General features: G+C 39.5%; 1 protein-coding gene across 1 annotated transcript in view; it reads right to left on the bottom strand.

Annotated features, from left to right (window-relative positions):
- Window positions 1-1353: 1353 nt before the first annotated feature.
- LOC146980363 (casein kinase I-like) overlaps window positions 1354-19139 on the bottom strand; it is a 41990-nt gene continuing 24204 nt past the window's right edge. The window contains exons 6-11 of the mRNA XM_085788595.1: window positions 17777-17916; window positions 16610-16688; window positions 15496-15570; window positions 15306-15412; window positions 14788-14936; window positions 1354-2210 (exon numbers count right to left, since the gene is read on the bottom strand). Of these exons, the coding sequence (XP_085644721.1) occupies window positions 2203-2210; window positions 14788-14936; window positions 15306-15412; window positions 15496-15570; window positions 16610-16688; window positions 17777-17916 (558 nt within the window). The 3' untranslated portion in view covers window positions 1354-2202. The remainder of the gene's footprint in view (window positions 2211-14787; window positions 14937-15305; window positions 15413-15495; window positions 15571-16609; window positions 16689-17776; window positions 17917-19139) is intronic.

Raw genomic sequence — 19139 nt, 5'->3', positions numbered from 1 at the left:
ATTCTAATCACCAGACATGCGGTTATGTGCTTGCTGCCCATTTAAAGGCTCAGGAAACATTTGCAGGTGTGTGGAGTGCGACATCAGGTTACAATAGTCAACTTTTTTCCCACTGTTGTCTAATTTCTGAGATACTGAATTTTGGGTTTTCATTAAATGTAAGCCATGATCATTACAAATAAAAGAAATAAAGACATGGAATTTTTCAGTCTGTGTGTAATGAATCTATATAATAGTTTATTTTTTATTTATTTCATTCATTTATCGAGCATAAACACAAAAAAATAAAATAAAACTCATAAAAAACAATGACAATACTGTAACTCTTGAATGAAAGGGGGCAGAAAGAAGCAAACTTATATTGTCTACCCCTAGATTCGCTATTTGAATTTAACTACTGAATTAAATTATGTTTTCTATTATATTCTGAGTTTTTGAAATGCTCCTGTGTATATGGAAAACATAGTCAAGTTTGCATTTTAAGAAAAAAGTAAGAAAGGCTGAAAAAAATGGAATCTTTAAAGGGATAGTAGCATTTTTTTTAAAAGTGGGGTTGTATGATCTACAAATAGCCCCTAAGTACTTACAGATAAAACCTCTTTTAGGCCGCGGAAATAGGCCGTTTCTTTGGGTCTGTTCACAACACTGTACAGGTAATACTCAGAAAATTAGAATATCGTGAAAAAGTTCATTCACTTCCCCATGATTGCGAACTGTACTGAACCAGACAGAGAGCTTTTAAAGGCTCAGGAACCCTTTGCAGGTGTTTTGGATTAATTGGCTGACGAGGCTGTGACAATTTGAGCTACAACATTGAACTTTTTCACGATATTCAGATTTTTTGATTGGGGTTTTCATAAGCTGTAAGCCATAATAATCAAAATTCTAACAAATAAAAGCTTGAAATATCTTGCAATGCCTGTTATGAGTCTAAATAATATATTCATTTCACCTTTTAAGTTGAATTACTTAAATGAATGAACTTTTTCACGATATTCTAATTTTCTGAGTATTACCTGTATGTTGTAAATCTCTGGGCAGGGCTATTATGGGCTGGCGTTGCTAACGGGAGGAGTGCAGAGAGTCTTCTACTGCAATTAAAGTACTTAGGGGCTATTTGGAGATCATACAACCCCACTTTAAAAAAAATGCTACTATCCCTTTAAGTGTATATGGGGTGAGGATGAAAAGTTTGTAAAATCATTACAATGAAAATAACTGTAGAATATTTCAGTGACATTAAATTGCACAATAAAGTATAAAACAAGATAACTTTGTGTGTAACATGTGGAGTTGAACACATCGATCAGACAGGTGTGTGTGTGTGGAATGACTTGTGCCGGAGAGTCGGAGTTATGTAATGTTTTTATTGGTATTTTTGGAGAAGACCATAGGTTTTACAACAGATTTAATAATAATTCAGAGCTCTAAAGAAAGAGGGAGAGAGCCAGAGTATCATTCTACCATTGACTGTTGCCATCAGCTGCTTATATTGTCAACAGGCAAACTCCTAATCACCATAGGAAAACAAAAAGAAAACAAGAAAAAAAAAAAAAAAACATTTGATTTTTTTTTTAAGTAAATAACATCCAGGGTTGCATCATTCAGTTATTTCAGAAAGAAAAGGGAGAACAGTTCTCAGGTTTACATGTTTTAACATTTGCTTGGTAAAAGGAGGGAGTGAAGTAACTAAGGAGTGAAGAGGGGAAGATGCTGAGATGTTTCCACTGGGGGGTTGGGGGGGGAAACGGAGGGTCAGCTGACTATCTTCTTTACTTCAGTTTCCAGAGAAACCTTACAAAAAGTCAACACTGAGAGGAGGATAGACAGAGGGAGGATGGATGGATGGATGGGGCGGGGGCGTGTGTGTGTGTCTGTGTGTGTTGTGTGTGTGTGTGTTGTGCGTGCGTGCGTGCGTGCATGTGTGTGTAAGGGTGGGGAAGGGGGCTACAGCCTCCACATCCAAAAAACCTGCTTCTTCTTTCGGAGTGGAGAGTTTTTATTATATATACATATGAATATATAGATAACACAGCTGACAAAGGCGTGTAGATCTATACATTTCCATTACATAGATAGTTATTATGGAAGGAGGAGAGACACAGACTTTGTTTGTCGCTTGTCCAGGAAGAGAAGAGACTTGTTGTTGGCCCTGGTCACCAACGCTTCTGCAGCTGCAGCTCGGCTCGGGGCGGAGAGCTCTCAGAAACCTGCAGACACACACAGACAGACACGGCAGCAGACGGTTAGCTTTGCTGTTCACACACACTCACACACGGAGAGCCGACGGCCTTCAGAGCAGGAGAGAGTCAGAGGTGAAGAAGAGAAGCACAGAGGAACAGGACGCCATGTTCACACCCCGCTCTACAGCACAGAGAGGAAGAGGCAACAGTCAGTCATTCAGTAGGAAGCTGCTGACTGCTGGACTGGTCCAGTCTGACCGGCCGGCCGGCCGGGGGGATTATTAGTGATCAAGGAAGCTGATAACACACAGGAAAAATGAACATTTTGCTGTCAAAACTCAGAAGAACAGACCTGGGATCAGACTGAATACAGTTTACTTACAGGGTTTCTGCAGGTACCAGCAAATCTAATTTAATGCTTTTTAATGCCATTTCAAACATTTTTAATGCCCGTGACTGCAAATACTCTACGTGTGCGTCGATACACTTACCTATATACACACCTATATACACATACACACACCCAATTACTTGGTTCTGCATGTTTATCACACCAATAGGGGTGCAGCGACTGGCCTCTCACCGATTTTTAAAAAGCCTGACCCGCCGATTCTGATTTTTGCCGATAGCGATTAAAAAAAAAAAAAAAAAATTAAACCACCACCTAAAAATATGAATTTAGAAAATTCTCCATTTCTTCACCCACGTTTTAATTTTACTGTAGATTAACTGTATAATCCCCCTGTTTTTCTGCTCTTTGTGCTCTATAGGGATGTAATGATATCAAAATCTCACTGTATGAATCAATCAATTTTTAATAAATTTTTTAGTGCCTTGGAAAATCTAATTTAATTCCTTTTAATGCCAATTAAGGCCTTAATTTTAGCAAAATATATTTAATGACTTTTAATGCTTTTTAATGACCCGCGGAAACCCTGACCCTCTCTGCCTCCCATTTCCTGTCTCTCTCTCTCTCTCTCTCTCTCAACTGTCCTGTCCATTAAAGGCAAAACCCCCCCAAAATATACACTCTACACTCAAAAAAGGGTTAGGAACACTTAAACAACACATCTTAGATCTCAATTACTGAAAAACTGCAGTTTAAAATCGTTATTCAATATATAGTAGTGTGTGTTGAGAACAAAATAACATAAAATGATCAATGTAAATCAAAATTATCATCCCAGGTTGATTTCACACGGGTGTGATATACTTGGAGTTACAATGTGTTGTTTAAGTTTTCCCTTTATTTTTTTTGAGCAGTAGTGAACTAAAAAATACCACAAGAGTATTGAGAAAAAAAGAACACAGACTTCCGAGAATAAAGTCATAAATTTACGAGAATAAAGTCGTACATTTCCTACGAGAAAAAAGTCATAACATTACGAGAATGAAGTCGTAAATTTACGATTTATTTGTCAATGTGGCCCTAATACTCCCGTCATAAAAAAAAGTGTGTTTTTTCTTTTTTCCTTTGCATGTATGTGCGCGTGTATGTATCTGTATGTGGACACGTGTATGTATGTATGTATGTTTGTATGTTTGTATAATTAGTATGTATGCATAATTAGTGTGTATAAGTAAATTATTAGTAAACGTAAATTAAATTAAAACGTAAAGTAAATTATAAATAAATTATATTCATGATTTTGTAACATAAGATATGTTTAGACAAGGATCTTAGCTAGACATATATAAGGAGAGGGGGTGGGAGTTTATAAGTTTTACTTTTCACTCCTTTTCGAATATGTATTCTATTTTTTTCATGTTTAAATGTTTTTGTCTTATTTTCTTTTTTTATTACTTTATTTTCATATTCGAAATAAACATTTCAATCAATCAATCAATCAATCAATATCAGCTGATAATAACTGACCATACTGATAATGGGCACGATACCAACATTTTGGTACCGGTATCGTTACCAACATGTTTTTCGATACTTTTCCAAATAAAAAGAGAACACAAAAATTTTTATTTTATATGTTATATTATTGGCTTTATTTTAATAGAAAATCTTAGAACTATAACATATGCATCAGTAAATAATCAGTAAATCAGTAGACAGTTACTGCTGCTGCAGGATTAAATTTCCATCTATATTAATCTGAACTCTTCCTAAATTAAATCATTAGTGGTCTGTTTAAAAATGAATATCAACTTGTTTTATTTGCATTAGCCTATTTGAGGTCTGAAAACACTGCATCTCTTTTTGTTATTTTGACCAGTTGTAATTTTTGGGAGAAATTGTTATCAGTAGTTTATAGAATGAAACACACAAACACACACCTATTGTTTCCCATACGTAGACCAAACTGAGCTTAGCGTGGACAGACCCTGAGTCTTTGCAGCTCCGTCTTCACCTCCACCACCTCAGTCCCAGAAAGCTGTGGGGTTGAGGTGTGTGGACAGACGGACGAAGCCTTGCTTTGCTCCCTGCTTGTATCTCATCAGGTTCACTAAGTGGTGTAAACAACACGATAATGAATTACATAACAAGTCTCACTGACCTTGTCGTCTGTGCAGCAGCTGTTCACTTCCAGTCTGCATCTTTTACAGCTACAACTGTCTTTGTTCTTCCTCACTCACTCTGAGGGTTTAGTGCATCTAAGCAGCTGCAGCGTGGACACTCAGATGTGGAATTCACTACCGACCGAAATAAAACTATAAAACTAACCCGAGACATTAGAATTTTTAATACAAAGGTTAAAATCTGGCTGAAACAAAATCAGAACTGTATGCATTTTTTAATGTGTCATGACTTATGATTTTAGATGTATTGTACATTTTATAGTGTTGTTTGTAATTTTGATGTCTTTCTTCTTACCTTCTTTTTTTCTACTGAAAGCCGAACTAGGGACGGGAGTTGGAAACTACACTGCAAAAACTCAAAATCTTTCCAAGAATATTTGTCTTCTTTCTTGTCAAAATGTCTCAATTTTAGTCTAAACGAATCTCTTTCCACTTAAAACAAGACTCATCACCTAAAAATTAACTTGTTTTTAGACAGTTTTCACTTGTTTCAAACTAATTTTCAATTGAAATAAGTAGAAAAATCTGCCAGTGAAAGCAAGTTTTTTGTGCTTGTAATAAGAAAGAAAAACTTGATCCACTGTCAGATTTTTCTACTTATTTAAAGTGGAAAATTTGCTTGAAAAAAGTAAAAAAGTGTCTGAAAACAAGCTACTTTTAAAATGTGATGAGTCTTATTTTAAGTATAATGAGATTTGTTTTGACTAGAAACGACATTTTGACTAGAAATAAGGCAAATATTCTTGGTAAGATATTGAATTTTTGCAGTGTAGCATTAGCTATAATCTCTGTATGCAGAACATCAGTCACATTGACTTGTTTGTAACGAGTGGAAGTGTCACTAATGTTAACCTGCATTGTCCCTATCAAATAAACTGAATTAAATTAAATTAAACACGGAGTGTTTGTTTGAAACCGTCATTTTAAAAACTGACGGTGTGGCGGTAGCCCGAGGCTGCTTCAGCACTTCAACCTTTATTCACATCTGAACAAAGAGTCAACAGACATGTGACTCAACACCACCAGTAACCTGCCCAACCAGTGGAGTGAAGAGCAACGACTGACTGACTGACTGACTGACAGGTGTGAGGCCCCGAGGCACCAAACAGAAGCACCACAAGAAAAAAGTGGGCAGAAAGTTTCCTTCAGGGACTTTTAACGAGGGGTTGGATCAAAATTTAAAGCAGAAGTAAGCGATCCAGTCGTTTTGGCTAATGCTGCGTTCCAGGCAGGCTTTTGAAACTGTAAATTACAGCTTCAAGTCACAACTTACGACTTTGTAGCGTTCCAGGCAACCCACTCGTGTTTCTCCGACCTGTTTAACCTGTGAAAGTCACTATAACGGCCACTCGTAACTTCTGACCGGTGAAGTCGTACCAGATCAAACTGGTACCACTTCACAGGTCGGAAAAACACGAGTTACGAGTTGCCCTGAACGCACCATAACTTCTTGTCAGCCGATGGAGTTAGCAGCCCCCGCCCTCGTCATGGATCTATTGGTCCTCGTCCCTACGTCGCCACATTCAGGCGCATCCCTTGGCTGCACACACAGGGAGGACTGCCCCTTTATGCCGTTCTCTCTCCTCATTGGATAAAGGTTGTAGGATACAAGGAAAGTTTTCTCCTGGGCTCAGAGCAGAGCAGAGTGACTGACAGACCCGTGTTTCAGACCAAATACTCTATAGAAGTGATTGCTTCTGAGTGATTCTTATTTTGTTTGTCTGCGTCTGTTTTGCCTTGATATTGTCTGTCTGTGCTCTGTCTTGTAATTGTCCACTGTATGACTCGTTGTCATCACAAGGTTTTAAAGTCTTCTGTGTGTTATGTTTTTTAGAAACCTGCCTTGGGACTGCGGCTGAAATTTAGCAGTTGTGCTAAGTCCGGCACATTTACACTGGTACTTAATGCGTCAGTGTTGATGAATGTGCACTGTCCCAATTCAATAAATAAAGAAATGAAATGAAATGAAAATGCTGTCGGAAGATATAACTATTTAAGACTTATATTAACACAAAAATATCACTTACTTCTGCTTCAACTGAATGTGGAAGAGGAACGAATGGCAGAGGGAAGCAAATCTGGGTGGTTTTTTGTCACCTCAATAAGTCATTTCTATTTAATTTGTGTACATTTTAGTCATAAACATTATAAACATACTCTTTTCAAGTAAAATAAGAGTAAAAAAATTGAATTCCTAAAAAAATAAAACTGAAAAAACTGAATTTGGGAAAAAATAAAAGTAATTTTCCAGTGCTGTGCATTAGACCAGATGACACCGACACTCCCCTCATGTTGCTCGGTCTCTAGTGTCAGTCTGTAACCATGTCATCTGTTTTAAATGTCATTTACCCTCAGCATACAGAGTAATAACATCAAAGGGGAAGATTACAATTTCTATTCACACAGTCTATTCATAATCCCTGATGAGGTGTGTGTGTTGAATGATGAGCTACTGAGCCACATGGATACCGTCTACAACAGAGCTTCACACTCTCAGCTACTGACTTCAGCTGCAGCAAGTGGGACAAGAAGGTCATCTTTATCAGAGTCAAGGGACAGTGGCCATTTATCAGTGATCACTACAATCAAAGACGGTTTATAAACCAAGACCTTCCATGACGAGTTAGCTTCCTGTATGATGTCACTAGGCTTCTGCTCGGCCACGCCCCTTTAGAGAGACCAGAGGCAGCTTGGAGTGTATTGATTCCTATGGGACAATTTAACGTGAACACCGATTATGGTCGGGTCTTTCTCCCCACGGTCACTGAAGTAAATTTTGGACTCATTTTTCACGAGCCACATCTCTTCTGAACAGTTTGCAGGGTTCCTACACATTTGAAATGTCCAAATTCCAGACTTTTTCCAGACCTCTCGGTAAAAAAATCGAATAATTTGTGATATTTAAGTGAATAGAAAACAATTTATCATTTGTTTTCATTATTCTGAATGTGTCTGCCATTATGCAACCAAATAACTTCCAGGAGATTGTAGCTAGATACAAAATAATGAACCCAAATAACTTCAGATAAGACCAAACCAAGATAAGATCAATAAAATAAATATATTTCCATACAATAGTTTCCATTTTCCATACTTTTACAGACCTGGAAATGTATAAAATCAAATTCCATACTTTCCATGCTTGCGTAGGAACCCTGAGTTTGACACCAAAATGGTAATTTTCAGACGGAGAGATCCGGAGAAAATCCACTTTGTTCCAGACCTGTCTCTGTCTCTACGACACACTCTCGCGAGATTTGGCCACAGATCTCCTAGGCAACGTGAAACAAACGGCCGCGAACTCCCGTGAAAATGATTTAAATTATTTTTGTCATGCTAAATATGACTGTTAGTAGTGTAAATATTTAATGTTATCATAAGAAAATATAAATATCTCACTTTCATCTACCTACAGATTGTATAAATCCACACACACGTTCACAGACGAGGTGGTGACGGTTGGCCACGCCCACTTAGAGAGACAGGAAGTGAAACCATTTCATATCATTGGAGCAGCCGCTCATGGAGTATCTTTCCATTTATTGAATATCTGTGCTACAATGTGAGGATCAGAGTGAAGCTGGTGCTACAGGACATGTATATGTTTGTTTGTTGTTGTTTGTTTTTAGGATGCCCATTGTCATCTGGCCGGGGACTACAGCAGGATATTAGCCATGCTGGCTAAAGCCCTTTTTACTGTATTTAATGCAGTTGATTAATTGGGACTGTCCACGTACAATAAAACAATAAACTAAACTAAACTATGTGTGAGCAGCAGCAGGTGATTACATGTCTGAGTGCATCAGCTGGAGGTGCGGCCCTCGGCACTCCCTGCTCGGCGGCCGTGCCCTACGCTCAACCACAGCCCGCTGTTCAAACTCTGAAACATGACAAACATTTACATTCCTCTATTCTCAATACGCCCGTTTCATTTCATTTCATTTGTGTCCCGTGATGTGTGTTCAAGTTCAACACAGAGTCTCTCTTTGGACAAATCAGTAAAAGCCTCAGAAATTAGAAATCATTTGACGTTCTGAGCTTTGTTTTAAGGGATAGTTCAACATTTTTGGCAAATTGGCCCATTGCCATAATCGCTATAGTCATACAGTAGCAGTAGGTTCGTTTATTTATATTATATTTATATTCCTTTATTTGTCGGTGCAAGCTATTTTTAGAACGGCGGAGCAGAGCCGTGAGCTGCTCAGAGCTACGCTACAGAGACTCATTATGGGATTTCTTGGTTTCCCCTCATCAAACTCATCAAATACACAATCCAACAACTCCACAACGCTCTGGTGGACAAGTTGTGACCTGCACATTCACCACGCTACGAGATAATAACACAACGTTACCACACAGAGTTGTTTTAGAGGGAAATACAGAGACTGTTGATGAAAAACTGGTAACGTTGTGTTATTATCTCATAGCGTGGTGAATGTGCAGCTCACAACTTGTCCACCAGAGCGTTGTGGAGTTGTTGGATTGTGTATTTGATGAGGGACACCAAGAAATTCCCTTAGCCTCCATACTGTAGCATAGCCCTGAGCAGCCTGCTCCTCCGCTCCTCCGTTCTAAAAACAGCTTGCACCAACAATTAAAGGTAACGAACCTACTGCTATGACTGTAGCGATTATGCCAATGGGCCAATTTGCCAAAATGTTGAACTATCCCTTTAAATTCACACACACACACCACATGGACATGTATAAATATGGTGATAACCTCTGATCATGTTGAGATTAAAAACACCCCATTGTGTGGGGGCAGTGAGAACAGGATGTAAATGAGAGTAAGTGCAGTTCCCACTAAGCCTCGGCCCCTTGTAATAACAGCAGAGGAACATGAAGGCTGACCCCAGATCAGCCACAGCTTCAGCAGCAAAGCAACTAACACCAACATCACTGCTCCAACTAGAACTTTAGTGTCCATGTCTTGATTTTAAAAAAATGTTGATAGCTAGAAAACATTAATATACACAGGTCTCATGCTGTCTGAACAAACCCTGTGTGTCAGTTGTGTAGTATGACTATAAATGATTAAAGGGATAGTAGCATTTTTTTAAAGTGGGGTTGTATGATCTACAAATAGCCCCTAAGTACTTTAATTGCAGTAGAAGACTCTCTGCACTCCTCCCGTTAGCAACGCCAGCCCATAATAGCCCTGCCCAGAGATTTACAACATACAGTGTTGTGAACAGACCCAAAGAAACGGCCTATTTTCACGGCCTAAAAGAGGTTTTACCTGAAAAAAAATACACAGTTCCATTGTTCACTATAATATAATTTTTTCCAGCCCTTCAAAGTGCAGGAAAAACACAGTTTTTATTTGGACCTAACCAACTGCTGATCGGCGGGCGCTAACCCTGGGCGGAGGGATACGTGAGTTGGTTAGGTCCAAATAAAAACTGTGTTTTTCCTGCACTTTGAAGGGCTGGAAAAAATTATATTATAGCGAACAATGGAACTGTGTATTTTTTTTTCAGGTAAAACCTCTTTTAGGCCGTGAAAATAGGCCGTTTCTTTGGGTCTGTTCACAACACTGTATGTTGTAAATCTCTGGGCAGGGCTATTATGGGCTGGCGTTGCTAACGGGAGGAGTGCAGAGAGTCTTCTACTGCAATTAAAGTACTTAGGGGCTATTTGGAGATCATACAACCCCACTTTAAAAAAAAAAATGCTACTATCCCTTTAAATGATTAAACTAATGACGTGCGGTCCACACGGTTCTGGGAGGACGAACTAAAACTAACAGGAGCGTCTCCTGTCTTTACCACCACAAACACAACTAAAACTAAAATTGAAGAAAGCAGTGGCTGCCATTCCTCTCCTTGTTTCCATTGGCAACACATCTGTGGTTATTTCTCTTTTTTTTTTCCATTTTGAGGTTTATCTAAGATTTAGAAATCAGAATCAGAGTTTATTTGTCATTGTACAACAGCACAACGAGATGAAAAGCTAAACCTTAAAGTGCATCACACACAGAAACAAAGACAGACAATAACAGCACCGCAACGCAAACCGAGTCTGTTGGAGGTGTTGTGCACATCTTTAATGTTTCACATACAGCCCGTTAGTAAAAATCAAACGTAGTGTAGAGAAGCACTGGTTACACCGTCGGCTGGAACAAGGTCCTTCTGGCCATCACAACTGGCCCCGCGGCTGCAGCGCCTCTTCTATAGAGGGGAAAACTGCACAGTGTTACTGCTGTGTCCTCAAAACATTCACCTCATTGATGAGTCAACAGATTATTTGAAAGGGAAATCTACAGAACATCTAAAGTAGTAGGGGAGAGAAAACTGGAGAGGAGACTAAACCTATTAGAGTTTGATCGTGTTAGTTTGTGTTGAATTGTGTGGAACTGGTTGGAAAGTTAACAAAACAACTCAGCTCTTTGGTCACATGCACAGCAAAGAGCCGAGTGTGTGTGTGGCTGCTCCACTAGTGAAGCTGTAAAGCTTCCTGCTCATCATCTGATGCTGAGGAGCTTCCCTGTGTTCACACTGCTGAGCTTCACTAAATCAAAACAAAGCTGTGGTGTTTCCATCTTGTTCAATACATCCTCAGAGACATGTCCCTTAAGCCGGGTTCAGACCACACGATTTCAGGACGATTTTGACCCGATTTTGGCCCGATTACAAGGGTTAAAGCAACAAAAAAAATCTTTTGACTGAAATTAAGCGTTCCTTCGTCCGGTGTGCATAAGTTCTCATCATTTTTGCCTTGTATTTTAAACCTGATGAAGGAAACTTGTTCTAAAAATGACCTAACCCTAACCCTCTTCCATAAATGATTCGGCATATGCATAAATCTGAAGATGCAAACTGCCTGCAAACTCTGAAGTGGTCAAAAAGGTGAGTCAGAGTCACCAAACCCCTGTAGGGGGATCTGGGGGCATTAAAATGTGATTTTAACACATAAATGAAGCATTCTGGTGTCCTCTGAGAAGAACATGAAGGGAACATTTGTTTCAGATAGAAAAAAACATTGAGTAGGCCTACTGACTAACTGGTTCCTATCATTGTAAGGCAACAAGGCCAGAATGGCTGGAGTGTATGAAACTGAACTCAGAACTGGTCTAGTGGGGAGCAAAAACAAATCTCATATTTTAAATCTAGGGGTGTGGACCAGACATTCAAGGGCCCGTTTCCTCTGCTATTTGTCCGGGGACGTGCACGGTGTAAAGAAAAAGAAACCGAATGCGCGCCGTTTCGTCCGCTCGGACCGCGGCCACTCGGAACAACAGGTCCGGCAGGAGACCTGGTTTGTAAACAGGCGTGGTTGGTTATGACAGTCACGTCACCAAAACTCTCCTCAAATTAGCTCGTTGAATGAACGACGATCATTATCAGGGTTCCTACAGCTTAAGCCAAGTTAAATTTAAGACTTTTTAAGACTTTTTTAAAGCCACTTGAAATTAAATTTAAGACAGACTTCACAATAAACACAAATGCAGAAAAAAAAAGAAAAACCCCACATCTATTACATAGGGTTAGGGACAATTTTACCCACTTTCCTATGTGATCCAAGGTAAAGTGACTGCTACATGAACATTGGATTGTGTCTCTTTCCAGCTGTCCTTTCAAAATAAATGCATAAAAAGTCCAGAAAAAAAAGAAACACTGACTCGGGAGCTGGTGGCGGTGAGAAATTTAGCGTTGACGACCGCCACTAACTTCTCTATGTCAGAATGTTACCAATTATTTTGAGATTTGAGACTAATTACAACCATAAAATACCATTTACCAAGTGTTAACATTTTTAAGACTTTTGGAAAAATTGATTTAAGACATTTTTTAATGCCAATTAAGGCCTTGTTTTTAGATTAATGAATTCAATGCCTTTTAAGACTTTTTAAGGACCCGTAAGAACCCCGATTCTACTGTTTGGGCATCGCTACCAGCAGCATCGACGCCAGATACGCCTGATATGGAACCGAGTTCAGATTCGGATGAACGTCCTCGTCATGTGGAGGTTTTATCGTCGCCAGCGGGAAAGAAGACGACTGCAGAGAGAGACCAGTGAGGTGTAGTGTGTGTACTCTGACATGTGTACGTACGCCCACCACCGCAACTTCCCATTAAAAGGTTTGACAGTCCAGACCATAAGAAAGAAAGACAAAAAAAAAGATTTCACACTGCAAAAGTCTGAACCATGGTTTGGTCTGAAGCTTTCACATCTGTACATTTGGTTTGGATCAAAGAGAAAAGTCTGATAATCCCGACCAAACGAGGTAGGTGTGAAAGCCCCCAAGTCTACAATAAGACAACACAGCTGCTCACAAATGGTCACACAACCTACTGACATAATTAGAGTAACAAAATTAGATTTCTGATTAGACCCCTCCCCCCACCCCTCTTTTCCCATCCCCCCTTTTTCAGATGTCAACCAGCATGTTTCTTCCATCTACAGATGCTGGTTTCATTTGTTTCTAACGCAGCTGTATAGAGCCGGTGGCTGTAGACGACGACATGCAGGTAAGAAAGTGACATCCCATCACAGAACCATAACACACTGAAGAGACAGAGATACCTGGTTGTTCATTCATGCTATTATAGTCTCTTAAAAGGGATAGTTCACCCAAAATTGAAATTTTGAAACTCATTATCTACTCCTCCCCCTCATGTGGACTAAGGGCTGGGAGAAGTTTCAGAGTCCTCCGTGGCTTCTCTGAGTTACAGGGGGTCTCGGCGTAGCAGTGCATGTCCATATAACGGTTGCAAATATATAGATACCAACTGTCTTCGTAACAAAAAGACACACCAAAAAACATCCAGATACCTCCATGCTGCTCGTATGTAATGTCCGTCTTGTATTGAAGCCCCGAAATGCGAAATTCTCCCGGAAAAAATTAAATAAGTATATTTCAAGCTTGTTTTGTAGTGGAAGCTTCTCGAAGCTCCTCTTCCTGGTTTGTCAAATTTGGACGAACTGGGAAGAGGACAGACCCTGGTTCGTTGGACGGACCAGGAAGAGGAGCTTCCGCTACAAAACAGGCTTGAAATATAGACTTATTTAATTTTTTTCGGGACAATTTCGCATTTCGGGGCTTCAATACAAGACGGACATTACATACGAGCAGCATGGAGGTATTTGGATGTTTTTTGGTGTGTCTTTTTGTTACGAAGACAGTTGGTATCCATTTGCAACCGTTATATGGACATGCACTGCTACGCCGAGACCCCCTGTAACTCAGAGAAGCCACGGAGGACTCTGAAACTTCTCCCAGCCCTTAGTCCACATGAGGGGGAGGAGATAATGAGTGAGAAATTACAATTTTGGGTGAACTATCCCCTTTAATAACTGAGTATTTATGTGTCAGAATGTGTGCTTCAAGTCTTTCTGAGCCAATCACACAGCGGCTTCAGTATTTTCCATCCTTTTGTTTCCCTACGTGTGCATAAGGTGACATGACATGAGTTTATTCGGGCCCCTAGGGGACCGATGTTCCTCAGGCTGTTTGTTCCTAATGAGCCACACCTGCTGTCCGCCAGCGCCGCACCAGGTGGGGGTCATTAACGTCGGAGTCAAACAGCACGAGAAACAAGTGTTAAGTAAATAAATAAATAAATAAATAAGAAGGGAAAACAAACATTATCCAGTTTGGAGAGGGAATGTTAATTGAGAGAGGCTGCAGAAGAGTCAGAGGAGTGATGAGAACGAGTCGAGACAGAGTCACAGTGGAGAAGAGCCTGTTGTCCAGCCCCAACAGAGGAACAGAAGAGCATGGCAGCAAAGTTAGTAGTCAAATTCCCCAAGGACGTCTTTGCTTCTGCAAGACAGACCAATTGTATCCAATTCTTTTCTTTTTCTGGATTTTCTGTTCTTTTAGGGTACCTCCTCAAACTTATAATGCTGTTTAGCTTCATCATTCCAACAGGAATCATGCAATTTTTTTTTTTCTTCTCTCTTTTCATTTCCAATTTGGTCCTTTTTTTTTCGGTTAACAAAAAAAAGGACCACTGGGGTGTGGGTTAGGGAATAAAACAATATCTAATAGTCCTAAATACAATACTGAATGAATATATGAGCAATTGGTGTCTGTAAAAAACGTCGCTTGGCTGTTTGCTACTAACCTTTCATGTTAGGCTTGGGTTTGTCAGTTTGCTTGCCTGTGGGGGTTTGTGCCTGCTGGCCCTGGCCCCCGGAGGAGGCCCCCTGCTGGGCTGCTTTCTGTTTCAGCATGGTCCAGTCAAATGTGTAGTCATACTGGTGGTTCAGAGTCCTGAAACACACAGAAACAAGTTATCAGCGTATTCCTCACAATCGGGTTAATCAGGTTACAGAAGGACAGGGGGCAGGAAACTAAAGCAGGAGGAGTGAAACCTATGGCAGAATGGGAAAAAGCAAGAGACAGTGACAGAGGAAAGGAAGAAAGAAAGAAAGAAATTATAGTAGGAAGAGACTTCTGCAGTACAAATCATTTTGTGCAGCTTGTTTAGTTTCTCTATAGGCTACGACTGCTTAACAAATGTAAACATTTCACACTGATTAGATGAAAAAGGTAGCTATATAACTGATCCATTCAGAAAACGTCCTCAGGTTCAGTCCAGTACAGAAGACAGACCTGAATCTGAATCAACGCTGCGTTTACCTGAAGAGGATGCGGAACAGTTGGCGCAGGTACATGTAGTCTGGAGCCTCCTCAAAGCGCAAGCCACGGCAGTAGTTCAGATACATGGCAAACTCTGCTGGGAAACCCTGAAACATGCATTATACCACTGAGTGAAGTGGATGTGGGGCGAGACAAACTGCACCACAGCTCCAGTTTAATGTGCTCTCACCTTACAGAGGACCTCAACAGGGGTGGACATCTTTTTCTCTGAGATCTTCTCATATTTCTGCTTCTTTGTGGCAGCCTTTAAACACACACAAAAACATCAGCAACACACCGACTAATCAGACGACTTTACAGAGCCACTGATGATGCCGAACGTTAAATAAATGCTGCCGATTGATAAACCGGACAACAACAGGAGGTTTGGGAGCAGGGCCTGAAATTCATTTTCCAAAAATGAAATATGAAAGAAGGCTGAAAATCATAGGACACAGGACATGTCTGTTCTGATAATACAAGTCAGCGGTCCTGACATGTGTGTTTCTCTTCTATAATACACATTCTACATCTCGGGGGCTTTTTCGGGTTTCAAACGGGGAGATTGTGCAAAGTAGTGTTGTCACGATACCAACATTTTGGTACCGGTATCGGTACCAACATGTTTTTCGATACTTTTCGGTACTTTTCCAAATAAAACGAGAACACAAAAAATTTCATTATTGGCTTTATTTTGATAGAAAATCTTAGAACTATAACCTATGCATCAGTAATCAGTAAATCAGTAAACAGTTACTGCTGCTGCAGGATTACATTTCCATCTATATTAATCTGAACTCTTCCTAAATTAAAACATTAGTGGTCTAAAATGAATATCAACTTGTTTTCTTTGCATTATTTGAGGTCTGAAAACACTGCATCTCTTTTTGTTATTCTGACCAGTTGTCATTTTTGGGAGAAATTGTCATCAGTAGTTTATAGAATGAAACACAAACGTTCAAACTCAAACACACACACCTATTGTTTCCCCATACGTTGACCAAATTGATTCTGGGGACGGGACGGCTCACTTGCTCCATCAGCAAGGAAAAAAACAATCTAACTTTATTCAGTAGGCTACCTAAACTATACAAACAAAGACGTGTGTGTCATTTAAGTCAGACCGCCTGACGCAGCACTCCTGCAGCGTGCACCAGTACCGACGTTGGCTGGTTTGAAATGTGTGCAGGTAATTTTCTGCATTTCGAAGCGTTAGATTTGCGGGTAATCGGTTAAATTATGCTCGATACCCTGCAATCCTGCAGCAAATTTCAGGCCCTGGGCAGTATAGAGCGCTGTCATACCTTTAGTCCCTGCCATGGCAGACTGGTTCTGTTGAAGTACATCAGCACGTAGCCTAGCGACTCCATGTCATCGCGGCGACTGCAGACAGAAACAGTGTTATTTGTTAAATGCAGAAACTGTGCATTTCATCAGAATAATACAGAGTAGGGGTGTCATGATTACTTGTTTTCACAATTAATCGCGCTATCAAACGCCACAATTAATTAATTAATTGTAAAGATTCTTAAATACTGTCACTTTCCAAAAAAGATTATGTTGGAAACACAGAGGCAAATGTGCACAAAAGTGAAGGTAATTGTAAGAAATACTGGTCCATTTACCTAACGTAACGTACAATTGGTAGGAATTTAAATGTTAGCATCTCATTTGTGATAAAAAACAAACAATCAATTATCAATCCTCTCTTGGTATTTTCAAGCATGCTCTGTCTTCTCATCTCATGGTGACCTGTTCCTGTTTTCACTGAAGACGCATTTCTGATTTGTTGATCTGTTACTAATCATTATATACTGTCATTTTAGTCCCAGTGTTGACCTTTGTGGCCCTACTATGGTTGTTTTGTTTTGTCCCAATGTAAATAACTGTGGTTTGTCCTTGTTTGTACTATTGTTTTTGTCTTTTGGTTTGTTTGTTTTGTTTGTTTATTTGTCTGTTTGTTTTTCTATATTGTTGAGAACATTGTTTGTCTGTTGAATCTATGTTTGTCTATATGTTTGGACCCCCTCGAAAACGAGATGATACATCTCAAGGGGTTTTATCCAAATAAACAAATTTCAATAATTTCAATCAATTAAAATAAACTTAAACATTTGGTATAGGTGACAATTAATGATTTGAATATTTAAAACACTTCCCCTGGAGGATTAATAATTGTTTATATATATGAATAGTAGATACTTAAAATATTTAGTGTAAAAATGTGTAATGTCATTATATTTAGACTGTATTTGATTTTACACATTCATATGTTGTGAAATTAATTAATGCATAATAATAATCGTGATAATCGTAATACCGCGATTATTTCTCTGACAATAATCGTACAAAGAAAATCTATAATCGTGACATCCCTAATACAGAGTGAGACTGAGTAGAGATTTCATTTATTATTACTGTCATGGAAACAACAACAGGCTGAAACCCTTATGTGAAACATGTGCACAGACCTCTGTTCAATGCCCAGATGTGCATTGATGGAGGCATAACGTGCTGTGCCGGTCAGGTTCTTGTCTTCTCTGTAGGGGATGTGCTGTCGTGTTCGGTTGTCTCGGTACTTCTTCGCCAAACCAAAGTCAATAAGGAACAACTGATGGAGAGAAGGAGAAGACAACAAATGGAGGTTATCCGTCAATGGCGCCCAACAGAAAGGAAGACAACATGCCACAGTTCTTCAGCAATTCATTCATAAAAACCCTCTCTTTCATTTCAAACTGAAAAGTGTAAATCAAAAACAACAAGTTTGGCAGTGATTAAAGCAAATTCCTTGTGATGATGGTAAAATGTGGAGGAGAAAAGAAAGTGTCATGGCAACAGCTACATCCCTACATAAAAAGGTGAAGTCACCCCCTCTGAGCTTCGGTTCTGACACTAGCTTCCACTTCCAGATGTGACAGCTGCATCACACAGGTGTTCCCAAAAAGCTTCATTCATTAACAATAGGGATGCCGTGGTCTGATTAGTGAAGCGCAGCAGAGTACAAACAACAGTTATGATGCCATTAGAGTAGGGATGTCACAATTACTTGTTTTCACAATTAATCGCGGTATTAAAACGCCACAATTAATTAATTAAATCGTAAAGATTCCTAAATACCGTCACTTCCCAAAAAAGATTATGTTGGAACCATATTGGCAGATGTGCAGCCAAAATAAAAAGGTAAATGCTCCGATACTGGTCCATTTATTTAACGTAACATTGAATTGGTAGGAATTTAAATGTTAGCGTGTCATTTTTAATAAAAAAAAAAAGCAAAACAAAACAAAAAATTATTAAAATAAACGTAAACATTTGGTATAGATAACAGTTTGACCTGAATATTTCAAACATTTCCCCTGGGGGGTTAATAATTGGTCATATATTCATAGATATTTGAAATATTTTGTGTAAACAATGAGTAATGTCATTATATTTTGACTATATTTGATTTTACACATTCATAGTGTTGTGAAATTAATTAATGCATAATAATCGTACCAAGAAAATTTATAATCGTGACATCCCTACATTAGAACATATCATCATAAGGCTGTGACGCCTCACCGAGGCTGAAAAAGCCCCGTGTTGTCTATCAGACCGACCGACCGCAGCTCGCTGTCCTAACTGTCCTAAAGCCGTGCTGTTTGTTTGTTTGACCATCTGATAATACCGACGCTCTGACAGGCTGTTGTTGTTGTTGTGGAGAACTGGGGCCCCGAGTTCACAAAAATGTTTCACAGACTGATCTGGTCTTTAATGTGGCTGGTTGATCGGTGGAAATGCAAAGTCAGACTGTTTCTCAGATTCCCACAGGTCTGGACCAGTGCTGGTACT

Source organism: Trachurus japonicus, chromosome 10, assembly GCF_045865225.1.
Source record: "Trachurus japonicus isolate A0001 chromosome 10, Traja_1.0".
Taxonomy (NCBI): Eukaryota; Metazoa; Chordata; class Actinopteri; order Carangiformes; family Carangidae; genus Trachurus; species Trachurus japonicus.
The sequence above is the reverse complement of the archived record's forward strand: the minus strand, read 5'-3'. Positions and strand labels throughout refer to the sequence as shown.